The sequence below is a fragment of the Gymnoscopelus braueri genome (assembly GCF_963280865.1).
Source record: "Gymnoscopelus braueri genome assembly, chromosome: 14".
Taxonomy (NCBI): domain Eukaryota; kingdom Metazoa; phylum Chordata; class Actinopteri; order Myctophiformes; family Myctophidae; genus Gymnoscopelus; species Gymnoscopelus braueri.
The window spans coordinates 8,751,968-8,769,287 of NC_137619.1; the positions used below are offsets into that span (position 1 = coordinate 8,751,968).

At 41.0% G+C, this 17,320-nt stretch overlaps 2 protein-coding genes across 4 annotated transcripts; one reads left to right on the forward strand and one right to left on the reverse strand.

The window, feature by feature from the left end:
• The first annotated feature begins 167 nt into the window (after positions 1–167).
• On the forward strand, positions 168–13,935 carry LOC308100450 (delta-1-pyrroline-5-carboxylate synthase-like). Of its 3 annotated transcripts, none has more exons than XM_080449499.1 (17): positions 168–277; positions 1,444–1,595; positions 2,187–2,360; positions 3,320–3,424; positions 4,255–4,413; positions 5,466–5,556; positions 5,729–5,853; positions 6,310–6,454; positions 6,583–6,656; positions 8,251–8,350; positions 8,536–8,756; positions 8,976–9,113; positions 9,213–9,408; positions 9,931–10,052; positions 12,177–12,363; positions 12,480–12,575; positions 12,742–13,935. In XM_080449499.1, the coding sequence occupies exons 1-17, from the start codon at positions 184–186 to the stop codon at positions 12,921–12,923; spliced, it is 2,361 nt and encodes a 786-aa protein (XP_080305625.1). In that variant the 5' UTR covers positions 168–183; the 3' UTR covers positions 12,924–13,935. The 3 variants fall into 3 exon arrangements, with proteins under 3 accessions (XP_080305625.1, XP_080305626.1, XP_080305627.1); XM_080449500.1 differs by having other exon boundaries at positions 2,187–2,336; XM_080449501.1 differs by lacking the exon at positions 168–277 and having other exon boundaries at positions 1,523–1,655.
• Positions 13,936–14,773: 838 nt separating this feature from the next.
• LOC308100492 (gamma-crystallin M2-like) lies at positions 14,774–16,805 on the reverse strand (the record flags this gene model as incomplete). The annotated part of the gene is made up of 3 exons (XM_080449557.1): positions 14,774–15,046; positions 16,357–16,599; positions 16,797–16,805. The coding sequence occupies 3 exons, from the start codon at positions 16,803–16,805 to the stop codon at positions 14,774–14,776; spliced, it is 525 nt and encodes a 174-aa protein (XP_080305683.1).
• Positions 16,806–17,320: the final 515 nt, after the last annotated feature.

Below are 17,320 nucleotides of genomic sequence, written 5' to 3' on the forward strand. Positions count from 1 at the left end.
TTACATATTGTTTTGTTAAATCATTGATGGTTAATACAGTAGTTATCCACAGGAATACCAAAACGCTCTGACCTCTTGCAAGATGGAAAGATGAAACTTATCATTTGACCAATAATTTAGTATTAGATCAGTTGATTGTGGATCTGTGTTGGTACGTCCAGCTTTTTTTCAGGTCTCAGTGCCATGTTTCCAAGGCTGGCTTTGTGTTCCCGCCTGCAGTCCAGGACCCGGCAGCCAAATGGCTGCTCACTCTTTCTCAGGACATATTCACAGAAGTGTAAGTACGAAGCACTCACCTAGCATGGTACACTATTAACCAATTCAGACCGGGAACGCATCTGTGTCATCTTTTTTTAATTTGGCTGATCAAAAATAGCAGATCTACAAGCTCGTAGCGCGGCACCAAGTGCCGTGCTACGAGCTTGTAGATCTGCTATTTTTTTTCATTGTGAGAATTTGTGCAAATCTTGTCGAAATTCTTTAACTCAAATCTTTGCTTCTTCTACAAATGTCTTCTAAATCCTTTTTTTTTTTTTTTTACGTATCTTGCTATATATATATCAGTGGTTCTCAAACCTTTTCATGTCAAGGACCCCCAAATTTATGTATTTGGCCGCGGACCCCCATCTGAAAATATTTGTTTCCAGGGACTCCCAGAAGCAAAGATTTGAGTAATTTGTTTTCATATATATTCAAAGATTTGCACACATTTTCACGATTTTCTTTTTTTCAAAAATAGCAGATCTACAAGCTCATAGCGCGGCACCGAGTTGAGCTTGTAGATCTGCTATTTTTGAATAGTCAAAGAAATCTTAAAATGACACAGATGCGTTCCCGGTCTTAACACATTCCACGCCAGAGTTTAATCTCATAATGTACTCACCAGTGCCAGCGTTTTATTGTTTTTTTATTTGTATTCACGTCGCCACAGACCTCGTTAAATCCCTTTAAATCCCTAGCATAAAACTGTTTGTAAACACAGCGGCGATCCGACTGCGTCGCCCAGTGAAATCCCCGTCAAAAACCCAGTCGCCATCTTGTAGTTACAACAGTTTATGTTAAACAGCGATCAGCGACGAGAAAAACTACAAACGAGAAAATGGCGTTTTAGTGTCCGCTTTAGAATGGAGGCCGATGGGATCGGCAAAACCGGATCCCGGATAATTCCGTTTCCGGTGGTGCTACAATGAAATGTGCCGTATCGAAAGTGAAAAAAAGTGCAATGTGAACTTAAAAAATAAAAAATAAAAAAACACCACTTCGCGTAGGTCTACGCGATTGGCACGTGGCGGCTTTAAATAGGTTTGTGTAGATCTACGCGATTGGCAGTCAATGTGTTAATGGATTAACCAAAATGGGTACAATAATAATCACTGCAAAGTGCAACCTAAAATGTGTTATTAATCTGTCATAACATTATCATGCTGTTCTTATTTCATACAGTTCCTCCCACCCGATCCCATGGGAAGTCCTTTGCCCACCGGAGTGAGTTAAAGACGGCCAAGCGTATCGTGGTGAAGCTAGGAAGCGCCGTGGTGACCCGGGGAGACGAGTGTGGCCTGGCGCTGGGGCGGCTGGCGTCCGTAGTGGAACAGGTGGATGTCACATTGTTCTGGATGCATTGATGATTGCTATGTAACAATAAAAAATATTAGGTGGGCATAAAGGAGGAAAATATTATGTTTATATGTAGGTAATACTAGGCCTTTCACAATTGTTACGTAATCGTAATTATTTTATATAATCGCAATTGTTTTTGTATAATCGTCTTGTTAATTCCATGTTAAAAAATGTATTATTATTTTTTTAATGGCAAAAAGTGGAAATAGCAGATCTACAAGCTCAAAACGCGTTTTGATCTTATAGATCGGCTATTTCCACTATTAATGTTTATTTTTAAGTATAAAGTAGTTAAATATGTGTTATTTGTCATATCTGACCTGTGCAACTTTTGTTTACGAAGGCTAAAGGTCAAACAAAATGTAATTTTTATTCATAATGTTCCATTAATTTTCAATGACAGAAACACAATTCAATCGTTAATCTCAATTATTTGAGTGACAATTAACCGCCAACGTACATTTATAATCGTGACAGCCCTTAGTAGGTAAAGATGTCAAAGAATGAATTTTGGTGACTTGTGGTGTGACAAAATGACAAACGTTTACTCGTCTTTGTGCCGTCAGGTGGCTGAGCTGCAGAGCCAAGGCAGGGAGATGATGATCGTCACTAGTGGAGCTGTGGCGTTCGGGAAACAGAGACTAAGGCATGAGATCCTGCTCTCCCAGAGCGTCAGACAAGCCCTGCATTCTGGACAGAACCAGCTCAAGGACATGGTGAATAAAAGCACTGCACATCAGGTCAAAGTCTTAACCTACCCTTAACCAACCCTTAACCAACCTAACCTACCCTTAGCACTGCACATCAGGTCAAACCCTTAACCTAATAGAGAAATATATCAAGTACTCCCAATGGAAAGACTCGGTGCTAAAATAAAAGGGAGGGAAAATAACTTGAACACTGATAGATTACCTGCCCAAGGATCTCGCTACTTTGATTTATAAGGGAAGTGATTCTTTGCATTGGAAAGCCCCGGTTGTGCTCTTACAATTTGCCTTTTGATGTGCTCTTGTGTGTTTCTTTTTATATTAATATTTAACTGCGTGTGCATCTATAGTCTTATGTCATTGTAATATGCTGCTTGCCCTCCCTTTTATTTGTTATTGTTTTGTTTTCTGTGTTTTTGTTTGTTCTCTTTGTATTGTGTGTCTTTTAATTTATATTATCCCAGTTTGTTTATTTGAATACAATTATGACAACTTTCTGTGAAAAAAGAAAAAGTAAATAAAAAGTTATAAAAATAATTAAAAAAAACTTAACCTACCCACAAGCTCATAGCGCTATGAGCTTGTAGATCTGCTATTTTTAAATAGCCAAAGAAATCTAAAATGACACAGATGTGTTCCCGGTCTTAAAGGGTTAAAACATTGTGCACACACAGGCACCCGGATGAGCTGGACTCTGTGCTTATCGCTCCATGGACTTACATACATGCACACACACATGACATCATACGCAAACACATTCTGGGTGCTCCACAAGTGTGGAGAGGACCGACTTGCTTTCATCTCTCTTTTAAAGTCTCTTTTAAATTTAGAATTTGATCTTTTATAGAATTGAAGTACTTTGCTAGGTGTGTTAATTGTGGTGTGTATATATTTGTGTATTGTCTTGTCTTGAATGTATGCATTGACCTGGGCAAAACAAATTTCTCTTGTGGATAATAAAGACATCTAAATCTATTCTCTCTGTTCCACAGTCGGTTCCAGTGTTGGAGGCACGGGCATGTGCGGCTGCGGGGCAGAGCGGTCTGATGGCACTGTACGAAGCCATGTTCACGCAGTACAGCACATGCACTGCTCAGGTATGTACCGGCACAAAATGACTATCCCTCCATTACAGGTTTCGCTTGCTCTCTGGAATATGAATGTTATTTATTGTGGCTGTGCAAAAATGCATTTTAATAACCTACAGTAATGTTGTCAAATGTGATCTATGCTGATGGAAGTACCACATTTCGCAAAGAATAGGATGATAACTGATCCACACTAATGATTAACGCACTGGCCACACAGTGGCTGAAAGATTCTCAAGGATACCAGCCGCTTGTGCAGTATTTTTACAAGCCAAATAAGTAGGGGTGTGCCGATATATTGCGATACGTTTTCGTGCCGATATGTATCGTTTTGAAAAACAAAACATAACATTTTTGCAATAATAATAATGCAAAAACAGTATTTGTTTGCATTTGCTTCCGCCCCCCATATATTTTCATAATAAAAAAGTGCCATATATCGTATTGTATTGATATTGTGAGCCCAATATCGTGTATCGTATCGTGAAATTAGTGTATCGGCACACCCCTACAAATTCATCAAACAAGGTCCTCGAATAAAGGTTCTCTGACAGTGGCCAAAAGTTTAGGCCAACTGACAGTCAATTTTCACCGTCACACGTTGCCAGACGATTGGAGATCTCCACCTACTGATAAGGACTGCTTTTGCATTGGTTCTGCAATGCATTTCTTTTTTAAATCCATTTATTATTTTCACCCAGTGTCAGTCCCTACATTGAATTTAGACCACATGTAAGTTGAGGTCTCTGAACGCCTGGCTAGGTGATAATAGGTGTGCAAGTGCTACTTTTCCACCCCGATCTTACATTGCTCAATATTCTTCCATGTCAACCCTATAGATCCTAGTGACCAACCTAGATTTTCACGATGAGCAGAAGCGACGCAACCTGAACAGCACCATCTCTGAACTTCTGCGGATGAACATAATTCCCATCATCAACACCAACGATGCTGTGGTGGCTCCTCCTGTTCCCAACAGTGATCTGCAGGGGCTAAATGTGGGTACTAAGTGTGGTTCAGTGTTGTGAGGCTGACTTACATAACTCATACTTGAAACGTTTCTCTTCACTTATTTTATTCACCTTCGCCAACTGTTCATGTACAGTAAGCTCAATTTTAACTGTATGTGCGACCGTGCACATGTGTACTGTGCATGTGTCCACCAACCGTTTTTTTGGTATAAATGTATATTAACTCTCTCAGTGCCAAGAGTTTTTTCATAAAGTACTCCCCCAGTGCCAGCAATTTGCGTTTTTTTTTAATTTTGTAATTTTGTAATTTTTCATTCAAATAAATTATCTGATTGGGTGTTTAAACCCATAATACAGTTCTACCAGTAGAGAGCAACAAATCGACACATTGATGACCTCGCTGGCTCACTCGCCCCCTCCCAAACAGGCTCACGTCACATCCGGTCATAACCGGATGTTGACATGTTTGACAATCGTTGATCGGGCTAAATTACGATGCGATACACGACTACGATGACTGATCGTCACCCAGACCAAAGAGAGTAGATGTGGACCTCTCCGTTCGTATTTTATACCGTGTGAAAAACGTGACTTTCCCTATTCTGGCCGAAAATGACCGCGGGAAAAAAATGAGAACCGGAAACGGAATCTGCGTCATGAAACCGGAACCCAATGAGTCTGAAGGAGTCAGGAAGCGAAAGTGATCATGAAAAATAAACAGAATAGCGCGACCACAGTCAAAAGTAAAAACTCGGGATTTCTCGTGCTGGCACGGAGGGTACTCGGGAAAAACTCGGGATATCTCGGGGCGTGGCACTGAGAGAGTTAAAAACCGGCCTGTTTCTGAAAAGGTAATTAGCATGCTGTGTCCTGATTATATGGGCACTAGAAGCTCAGCTGCATGGCCTGTTGTAACTGTGTACAGTATACGTGATGATTATTAGTTTGTGACATACCAGTGGCATATTTTGATTATTTATTTTGGGGGGAGGGGGTTGGTTTTTGATATTTGCAATAAATTATAAATAAACAAATTGTGTGTTATGCTCTACTTAATGAAAGTTTCTTTTGTATTTCAGGTAATAAGCATCAAGGATAATGACAGCTTGGCTGCACGTTTGGCTGTTGAGATGAAAGTAGATCTACTCATTGCTCTGTCAGATGTTGAAGGTACAGGAATACAGCCCCAGTTTCACATGATGTTTATTTATTTCATCCAAAAACATGTTTTCTTTTTCTTAATGATCATGTAATTGAGTGTCTTACATTGAAAGGAGATTCTGAATGTGGCTACCACCACAGGGTAAAGAAATAATTGTACAAATAATGATTTATCCAACAGGCTTATATGACAGCCCTCCAGAAACGGATGATGCCAAGCTCATCGATATCTTCTACCCTGGAGACCAGCAGTCTATCACATATGGCACCAAGTCTAGAGTAGGCATTGGTGGCATGGAAGCCAAGGTCAGTGTCGTAGAAATGACTAGTCCATTGGTTCTCAAAGTGGGGTCCGGGGAACCCCAGGGGTCCTTGGGGAGGTTCCAGGGGGTCCCCAGCAAAATGTAAGAATTGTATTTTATACTTTTGGCTTTTCAAAAATAGCCAGATATACAAGCTCACTAGTCCTCACAGTGAGCTTCTACTGCTATCTTTGAAATTCTTTGAAATATCTCGAAAATGTTTGGATAATTTTGAATAATTTAGATTTTTTTTTACATACATCTTCTCTTCTGGGGGTCCCTGGCACAAAACGTTTTTAGATGGGGTTCCGTGGCCAAATTTACCGGTATATCAACTTGGGGGTCCTTGACATGACAATGTTTGAGAAGCACTGGACTAGTCTACTAGTCTTTCATGTAAATGAAACATGGTTTGGATCAATGAAAATGAAGATATTTGTCACCATGTTGTCTTGACCAGGTGAAAGCAGCACTGTGGGCTCTGCAGGGAGGCACATCTGTTGTCATTGCCAACGGCACACATCCCAAAGTCACGGGTCACGTCATCACTGACATCGTAGAAGGGAAGAAAGTTGGCACCTTCTTCTCTGAAGTGAAACCCGCAGGTAATTTAGTGATTTTCTTTTTTAATCTCATTTTAGTCACCCGTGTTTTATCTATTTCTCCTCTATTTCATTAAGAAGTGAAATGCAGATGGTCAGTTAGTTCCTTGCACTGTTTTTGCCATCACCAGGTCCAACCGTGGAGCAGCAGACAGAAATGGCCAGGCAGGCAGGCCGCACCCTGGCCGCTCTGCTCCCAGAGGAGGTGAGTTTCCCAGTTCTCTCACCCAAAGCAATGCTGACATAAGATGACTTGTGAGTGGAATTTTACACCAAACAAACTGCAGATTTACTAGTTATATTATATTAATACTCTACCATACATGTTGGTTAAATTTTTATTTTATTCATTAAAATATGTTTTGTATTGCAGCTTTAACAGTGACACAGCTGGAGAAAATCTTACATGCAATTAAAGCTCACAAGTAGAGCTCTTCATGGGTCCAAAATGACAGACCCGAACCTTAATGGATCCATGAAATTCGCTCAGAGATCCAATTTGTTCTGAGATATTACAGAATCGACCCCGACTGTTGGCTATTACATTAACTTGACAAACCTAATAATTACTATTAAGTTCTACTAGTGCCAGTAGAACCATGTTTTCACCTTGATGAAGAAGGAATCCATAATCGTGCGTGTGACGGTGCACGCACCTTTTGATTCCATGGAGGTGTAGTTTGATCCACTCTCCCAAGCCGCTGAACTGACAGCCGGCAACCTGGCAGAGCCCCAAAATTGAGCAATGATTATCGAAAGAGTGGGCAAAACCAAACCTATATTAAATTGTTCATAGGGTCAATACGAGTAAATAAATATATGATAACCTTTCCACAGGAGCAGCTTTTTCATGGTTATCACACATTTTGTTATTTTCCCCATACGTACATGACAGGTGAAAAAAATGACAACATTTAAAAAAGAGTTATCATAATGAAACTTCCTGAGTTGATTACTTACATGAAGACAATGATTTATCGTATTACAAGTTTTCTGAAATTGTATATTTAAATATGCAAATTAGGCATTAGGAAAATATGCCCACATTTGCATAACTTTCCAGAATCAACATTGGAATATTGGACAAAGCCAGAGTCAACATACTTATTTCATTTTGTTAAGATGTTGGAGTCAAAGGTTTTTAACGAGGGAATATTCAATATCTGGCTCAATTTTGGGGCTCTCGCTCATGGACTAAATGCCTAATTTCCATATTTAAATATACAATTTCAGAAAACTTGTAATACGATAAATCATTGTCTTCATGTAAGTAATCAACTCAGGAAGTTTCATTATGATAACTCTTTTTAAAATGTTGTAATTTTTTCATGTCATGAACGTATGGGGAAAATAACAAAATGTGTGATAACAATGAAAAAGCTGCTCCTGTGGAGAGGCTATCATATATTTATTTACACGTATTGACCCTATGAACAATTTAATATAGGTATGGTTTTGCCCACTCTTTCGATAATGAAATCTTGTCTGGCTCATGGACTACATGGCATGCACAGCAAAACAAATCCCCCTGATTTTCACTTCATGCTTTTCTCTCCTGATCAGCGCTGAGTACGGGTCTTTTCCGATTTACTCGGGTATTACACTTATATAATGATGAACAGACCCAGGATCAGAGGTGAAAGAATTTGAACCTACCCGGACCCGAGCGACCATGATAAAACACAGACTACTGTCTGGTATTTTCGGTTCGGGGTGGACCTGTGAAGACCTCTAATCACAAGTTTGAATCTTACTATGCTGCGCCTCATGTTATTACTACTACATGTATGTTTTTCTAGAGGGGGGAGATAATCTGCCGCCTGGCTGAACTGCTAACGGAGAAGCAGGATGAGATTCTCGGTGCCAACAAGAAAGACATGGAGAAAGCAACTGCCTCAGGTACAGAGGCACAGACTTGCTGTTCATCATCCCCTTTCACTGGTTCATTCACTGTTGCTAGCATGGAAATGGCTATTGATTCAAACATATAGTTAGTAGAACATACTATAGAAGGTCACTGCAGTAGGCGTTGCTTCGCAGTTCTGCCCCCTTATGCATAAAGGGTTTCTGTTGCTCACTATTAGGTCGCCTTTCTGTGCCATTGCTGAACCGCCTGAGTCTATCCTCATCCAAGCTGAACAGCCTGGCCATTGGCCTGCGTCAGATCGCTGTGTCCTCCATGGACAGTGTGGGCCGGGTGGTGAGCAGAACCAGGATTTCCAACAACCTGGAGCTGGAACAGATCACCGTGCCTATTGGCGTCCTTCTGGTCATCTTTGAATCCCGCCCTGACTGCCTCCCACAGGTCAGTGAAGGGGCCTACATACTGTACTTTAATCCAACTGACATCATGATCACCATCTCTGTTTAGTTGTCACAGTATCACAGTATTAAAAGCAAGCGATCAGAAAACAATGTGTGAAAACAATGTTTTATTTTATTTACCGGACACTGTTATTTGACAAATGATTCAATGTTAGTATTTCCTGTCCACACATGACACAAATATTGTTTTCTTTAACAGGTATCAGCTCTGGCAATTGCCAGTGGAAATGCGTTGTTACTGAAAGGTGGGAAAGAAGCAGCCAACACCAATAAAGTTCTACATCAACTCACTCAGGAAGCACTCTCCCTTCATGGTTTGAGAGATGCCATTCAACTGGTACGAGCTGAAAATGTTACCGTAATTTGTGTGTCTGTACAAAGTTACACTGCTTATTATTCCATGTGGGATATGCTTTAACTCTGACATGTGTTTTAGGTGGGCACACGTGAAGAGGTCGAGGACCTGTGCAGACTAGACAAACTGATTGACCTGATCATTCCTAGAGGCTCATCCCAGCTGGTCAGGGAGATCCAGAAAGCAGCCAAAGGCATTCCAGTGCTGGGCCACAGCGAGGGCGTTTGTCACGTCTACCTAGACGCCGATGCCAGCATAGACAAAGCTATTGACATTGGTATGTGACAAATAAATGCACTGACGTGGGGCTTGTTGGTAGCAATAAAACAATATTGTCATTGTTTTATGGGGATGTTGGAGTCGCCATAAGAATATTCCCTTTACTTCTATTTTTTGCCTATTACAACAAACCTCTTATGTCCAAACAGTACTGTGTGCATGTGTGTTATGTGCAATATTTTGGGTCATCTCACCACCTATCCCTCATCATTCATTACTAGACCGGTGCCCTTCGGCAACATACAGATATTTGTTGTTTTAGGTTTTTTTCCTGGTTCTCGGAAACCGTACTATTTGTTCCATTGTACACGGCACACGCTGCTATATACAGGATGGATGGCTGCATAGATAGATCGGGGATGAGGTACTATATTGAGTTCCATAAGATAGATACAATGTTATAAGGTCAGGTACTATATTGAGTTCCATAAGATCTTATAAGGTGAGATACTATATTGAGTTCCATAAGATGCATATTGGTGATGGACTGATTTGGGTCTAATCTTCTTTTTTTTTACAGTCAAAGACTCAAAGTGTGACTACCCTGCAGCATGCAATGCCATGGAGACCCTGCTTATCCACAGAGACTTGCTGAGGACTCCTATGTTTGATCAGATCATCGACATGCTAAGAACGGAACAGGTAAAACAAAATACACACACACACACGCAAGCACGCACGCACACACACACACACACACACACACACACACACACACACACACTGTACTGACTTATCATGGTCAGGAGTATTATGCACAAACTCTAAAGCAATTGCTACAGTGAATTCAGAGCACACTACAATTCAAATAATAATAATAATACATTTTATTTGTAATGCACTTTTCATTCACAAGGAATCTCAGAGTGCCACATGGTAAAACATCATCAATCATATAAAGTTAAAAAGCAGGATTTAAAAACAGATGTGACTAAACAACAATTCAACACGAAAATGCCCTCTGAAACAAAAACGTTTTCAGGCCTATTTTAAAAGAGTCCAGGGTCTGTGGTGCTCTCAGGTCAATAGGAAGGCTGTTCCACAGGCGCGGCGCTGCCGAGCAGAAGGCCCGGTCACCCATAGTACGTAGATTTGTACCAGGGACATCGAGGAGGAATCTGCTCGTAGATCTGAGGGTGCGGGTGGAATTTTGTGGGGGCCTAATTAATTTCTTAAGGTGACGAGGATAATGTTGACTCCTGTGGTGTATTTAGCATGACATTTCTTCTGGAGGGGGCAGTTTTGTATGACATCAGTCTAGACTGAGTCACAAGGGGAAACCACAACACTACTCTGCCACATCTTTCTATTTTCTAGGTGTTCATTTAAAGTAAAATACATTTAAACATGCATTAGCAGTACAAATCCTACAAATCACTCAAATCAAGGAAGAGGTAATCACAATGAATCAGGTGTATGCATATGTGTTGCACAAAAATGCATCTGAAGAACATGCCAGCAACAGCACGTTAATTGAGGGTCTTCTTATACAGACTATGGTTTCAGCGTATTGGAAAGGGTGTCATGAAAATTACAGACACACTACAGTCATGGTGTTATCAAAAAACATACCAACATAAATTACCCAATGAACACTATGATACAACACTAAACATAAATGCCTACATCATAACTCATTACCATATTCAACCAACAACAAAACAAAGAAAACAAACACACATCCTTCCCTTTGCTCCAATATTAACGGGCTACTGTACTTACTGCTGCACAGTGCTGCCTCCTGGTGGTCAGAGAAAGTCACTGTCATTGTTTAAACGGCTCAAATTAAATCTTGTTCTGTCGGCTACAACTGGCATCAATTTTACATATAAAGCAAGCTCAATATTGCTTCAAAACTTGCAATAAATTCTCAGATAAAAAAAATGGAAGATCCGGGCACTCAGAGTTAAAAGAGGGAGCAGCCTTTATTAAACCAACATGTTTCGATGTCTTCATGAACTTCACTTGGAACTGAAAACATGCCTGATTTCAGACCAGCCCCCCCAAAAATCACTCTGAAGAACAAACAGTTTTAAGTGCATAGCTGAGTGGTTGGTGAGCCTGCCTGGGAAGCCAGAGCCCCTTACTGGTTGTCCCAGGTACGATGCCAGGCCATGCCAGCAATGTGTCGATGCGTGTCCCTGACCAAGACTCTTAACCCCTAATTGCTCCCCGAGCGCTGTAGAATGGCTGCTCACTGCTCCTAGTTGTTATTGGATGGGTAAATGCAGAGGACAAATTTCACCTATGTGCTACTATACAGTGAAGAAAAAAAAAACGCCCCAAGTAGTGGGTTCTATTCTATTCTAACTCCACATTCGGTAAAACATAGTCCCCCAAATCATGTTCAGCCATGACGTTTTAACATGTATAATGTTTTTTAGAAACAAATCAAATTCAATCAAATTACAGGTTCTTAAAATGTGTTATTGAAATGTCACTGAAAAGTGTAGTTTTTAACGGTAGGGTAAGTGATTTTCTTTGGTTAAAATACGTGTTAAATGGCTCTATATTGTGATAGTACTCATGGCTATAGAGTGTTTGTTCAGTAACAGGAGTCTCCATGTCTCTCCAGAGCTTTATTAAACAGAAAATGCATTTTCAGGGCAGGATACCATCAGAATATAGAGCTTCAACTTTTTAATAAACTTTTTGTTTTAACGAAAAAATATCACTTACCCTACCTTTTTAACTTTTCAATTATAGCACCAAAAAAAATGTTTTTATGATCCATGTTCCTAAAATCATGCCCCTGTGTTCCCATAGGTCAAGATCCACGCTGGACCCAGGTTTGCTTCATACTTGACCTTCAGCCCATCTGAGGTGAAGTCTCTGAGGACAGAGTACGGGGACCTGGAGTGTTGCATCGAGGTGGTGGACAGCATGCAGGATGCCGTGGACCACATTCACAAATACGGCAGCTCCCACACGGATGTCATTGTTACTGAAAATGGTTAGCAAATCTCGCTTAACATAAGTTAAAAAACACCATCCTTAACAACTTCATGCCCTGGTTTTTAAGTAGTGAATATATATATGAATTGAGTTCAATATAATGTATTTCCACAGAGGACACTGCGGAGCAGTTCCTACAGCAGCTCGACAGTGCCTGTGTGTTTTGGAACGCCAGCTCACGTTTTGCTGACGGCTACCGCTTTGGCTTAGGTAGGTACAGAGGCAATGATAGCTTGACATCTCTCTGTTATAACATAAATACATACAGTATATACAGTATGTCTTGTCATTGCTTATTTTGAGCTAAAGATTGAGTACTAAAACTGACTCAAAAATTGCCTGGGGGAGCTCATTTTGAGTTATTTTGATATTGCAGGAGCTGAGGTTGGCATTAGCACAGCACGGATCCACGCCAGAGGCCCTGTCGGTCTAGAGGGGCTCCTGACCACCAAGTGGGTGCTGCGGGGTGAAGGGCACACGGTGGCTGACTTCTCTGAGCAAGGCAGTATGAAGTACCTCCATGAGAACATCCCCGTCCCACATAGGAACCTCAACTAGAACCCCACCTATGGAAGCACCATCTGGGCAAGAGTTGTCATGAGTGCAACAACTGCCCATCTTACTTTGAACTGCAGCTCCATTTGCCTGATATTACAACAAAACTTTTTCATTCAAAAGAGCCACTTGCTGTTTTCCTGAGCCCAAGCACAAGTCTCTGTTTTAGACAGAGATCCCACTTCTCCCCGGATATATTTTGAGACACTCGATCATTAACTCCCTTGGGCAGTAATGATGGGTTGCTCACTCACGAGGCTTGGACGTTATCTATTATTATTATTTTATACCTTCCTGACAATTTTTTCCCCCGGTAGATTGTACTGTATATCGTGTCCTCAATCCATATTCGGCATACCTTACTTGATGACCCAATGACACTTGTTGCTGTGGCAGATATTGATATTGGTGGGCTGAACAGAGATGAAGTGCCAGGTGACAGAGTGGCAGTTAGTCGAATAACATTGTGACTAATTAACTGCATTTGTAGTTGGAAGAAGTCCTCTCAAGATGAAGTTATATATGTGGCAACATTTTCACGATTCCTTGTCTGTATTTTTGACAGTATTGAAAATCATACTATTATGGGATTGATAATTAACCTGGTAGTACAGTACACTTATACTAGCATACTATAACACCTTGATATCGCCCAAGCCTAGTGAGCACATGGTTGATTATCTTATATCACTGTCATTGTGACGTTTGTATGGGTGACAAGCGCCTGTGATGATGACACAACTGAAACAACTGCCAGACAGATTCCGGTTTGGAAATCTCATGTTTGATACTAGCTTATTTCATCCCATATCAGATTTTTTTTTCTAGATGGACTGAAAGAAATCAGTTAAACGGTTGTGATTTTGTAGCTATCATTATTTTTCTACTTGGAAAGTTCTGTCTTTTTCTAACTTATGTGCCGCTCGTACAGATCAGTTAATTTTCTTCTGTTTTTCGCCATGGTCCAACCGTTTTGCACAAAATGATTTGAATAAATATGCTGTACAGTTCTTTACTTCAAGTCCTGTGTAATGTTTGTAACACACGGTCGTAAGAGAAGACTGCATTTGAAGCCTGTGGTTTACAGATGTATTTAATGTAAAGGCAGATCTTGATTATTGCACACTTGAACTGGATTGTTTTGTATTCAACATTTAACATTTATTTGCTCAGCACTTCACACAGACACCTCTTTGAGGCCGTTGTGTTTTCAGTTTGTGCCACATTGACAGGATAACAAAGTTACTTTGCCATGCCACGGATTACATGAATGTTTTGGTTTAAGTTTGAGGAATGTTAAGACACTGAATATTAAACCAGGCTCCTTTAGTTATACATTGCACATGTTGCTGCCTTGTAAGCGGCATTCTGTGTTAGTAACACATCTTTATAAACTTCCTTCAACTCTTATTGTGAACCAGTTGAACTACAATCTACACAAGTTCGGAGGTTTGTTTGTTGAACACAAATGAGGCTAATGGAAGTCAAGCCATCTTGACTCTTTTCTAAATGCTTAGCTACTTCCAATTTGGTTAGCTTCAGCCATTCTCCAGTACTCTTAATCTTTAACCACATTACAACAACCCTGACGTCCCAATTTTGAGCATGTGACATCGTAGGCTAAAATTAAAAATGAAACAAATTCAAAAGATTTAGATTTCGTTTTCCAAAAAAAATGCAGATCTCCAAGCTCACAATGCATTGCAATGTGAGATGTTGTGAACTTGTAGATTGTAGATATCAATTTGTTTTTAAATAATTGGTAAATTATTGTGGTTAATTTGTTAATCTCCTGATAACGGAGCCTATGCTTTAGAGAAATCTTCCTGTGTAAGGCAAGAGAGAGCCTTTTATTAGGACTCCGTAATACGACGCACAGAGCCAATGGTGGAGCTTGTGCTGCCCCACTCACTATGCTTGGTGTACTCTCCAGGACGCAGGTAGTACTGGCGCCCTCTGTAGCTGGGGTGTTCGTGGAGGATCCAGTAGCCCTCCATGACGTTGCAGGAGCAGATGTCACGCAGGTGGAATCGGTCCTGGAGGTTGGGGCAGTCGTCACTCAGCTCCGTCATCTTGCCTCCAAAGTCAGACCTCTCAAAGATCTTCATCCTATATTTGCCATTGTACTGCACAGCACACACATACCCAGAAAGAAGCATTGGTATCAGGGAACGTGCACGTTATCGCGCAATAATCTGAGCAAAAATGGCATCTATGATGTCCGTATTGTGGCGGTGTAACTGTGTAGTGTATTGGTTATGTAAAGTGTGTAATGTTAAAGGCATCACTTCTAGCAGACAGCTGGTGTGTTTTTCTCGGTGTTTGGAACCTTTCAAGCATGTTGCACTTCTGACCACACCCCATTGACCCAAGCAATGATGTCACAGCAGGTGTGACATCATTGCTGGTATTGGTAACAATATCTGCTTTGACATCACTGATGGGGTTAGAAGTGAAACATGCTTGAAAGCTTCAACCCATAGAGAACAGTGTAGAAGCCTTTTTCTACCCAAAGTCATCCAGTGTGGATTTACCTTTTTAATGTTATTACTGTAGTTATGTAGTTTTGTAATCTGTGTAATGACACTCATTTGTGTAGTCTTGGTATCATTCCATGTGTATGTGTACTGTTATTTGTGTGGTGTTAATGTTGTGTACTGTTATTTGTTAAGTGTTAGTATTGTTGTCTCCACCAGGCCGAAGGCATAGCCATGACTATGTTTTGCACCCCGTCCGTCCGTCTGTTAAGCTAATCTGGCCGATTTATGCAAAACACATTTTTTGACCGTACTCCTACAGATTTTGTCCAAACATCACGCAAATCGGTACACAGTATCTCTATAGTCATTAAACGAAACGGGTCTTTCAGGTTTTTCATATTCCATCCTGATTGGCTAAGATTGACATCTAAAGTTTGCAGGAGTGGCCCGTTGGGAACAAAATGCCGCAAATCATGAATGCAGCGTTCGAAACTTTGCGTGCACATTCACACTACGTTGAGGAACAAATGCCCTATTATAGCGCCACAAGGAGGCTGATATGTTGCGAAACATTTACTCCTACAAATCTTGTCCAAACATCACGTAAATCGGTGCACATATTATCTCTAGTCAAGTGATCAAGACGGATCCGTCCGATTTTTCATATTCCATCCTGAATTCCAAACATTGCTGGCCCACAATAACCTACCTAACCTGGCAGAGACCTGTGCTCCGAGGAGCACTTTTTCTAGTTGCATATGTACTGTTATCTGTGTAGAGTTTGTGTTCCAGGTGTACTGTTATTTGTGTAGTGTTAGTGTTGTTCCTCGTGTAGTGTTATTTGTGTGCTGCTGTTAGTGCTATTGTTTGTGTGGTATTGTATTATGTAGTGTTTGTGTTGTCCTACGTGTACTGTCATTCGTGTTTGTAGATGAGAAAAGAGGACCGTCTCTCACAGCAGGGACGATGCGACAGGAGCGGATGCAGTCATTGAAACCGGACCAGCGGTGGTGGTCGGGGTACTTTCCCTTGGTCAGCATGTACTGGTATCCAGAATAGCTGGGCTTCTCGTAGGCCATCCAGCAGCCGCTGTCCACGCGGATGGAGTTGCAGCGAGCAAAGTGGGAATGCATGTCGGTGCAGTCACCACTGCACTCATAGTGACGTCCTTCATAGTTCCTGCCCTCGTAGAAGATGATCTGAACGGGGAAGAGCAAAGCACTGGTCATTCACCCTGGGAGCTGTCGTCCAACGTAGCTCCGAGACAGCCCAAAAACAGGATTCCGGTTATACAGCAAAATATCATAAATGATAACCATTTGGGATACATGTATGTGGCTTGTGGAGGCTTTCTGGCTGGCTCTGCCTTTTTTTAGTGCTTTTAGAGTCCACTTACCTTTCCCATTATGGCTGTGTGGTTTGACAGGACAGGCCTGTCCAGTTCTACACATCCTTTTATCTGTGTGAAACTAGCACTGAGCATTGTTATTGAAATAAGGTGAATTATCATGTCAGCACAAAACTATTCTGTTGCCCCATGACTCTGGGCACATGTCAACCTCATGTTCCATTCTCAGTTGTCATGCAAATTTGGATGGACTGTTTTTCCTAGGCTTGAATAATAGAGGTGGAAACTCTGGAATTGTCCCTGGGAAAAAACAAAAACAAGGTTGAGGTCAGATGCAGGCCCACCATTAAGAGCAACTTTTGCAGCTTGTTATGTACAGTAGGTTGTGGAGGCAGGATACGGCTGTTAAAGTATAGGTAGTCCTGGTCAAAATATTACTCAACTAAAAATGAAAGTTGCCAAATTTGTACTTAAAGGGCCACTCATGTTCAACATTGAACCATGTCATAATATACCTTAGAGCTGTTGTGTGGAAATAAGAAAAAAGTCCCCCCCCCCCCCCCCCCTTCTAT

Excerpts from the sequence above, each read along its gene's own strand:
- LOC308100450 (XM_080449499.1), top strand. The coding sequence starts at position 184 with ATGTTTCCAAGGCTGGCTTTGTGTTCCCGCCTGCAGTCCAGGACCCGG. Across the intron at positions 4,414-5,465 it reads GTGATCTGCAGGGGCTAAAT|GTAATAAGCATCAAGGATAA; the intron begins GTGGGTACTAAG and ends TTTGTATTTCAG. Across the intron at positions 12,576-12,741 it reads CGGCTACCGCTTTGGCTTAG|GAGCTGAGGTTGGCATTAGC; the intron begins GTAGGTACAGAG and ends TTGATATTGCAG.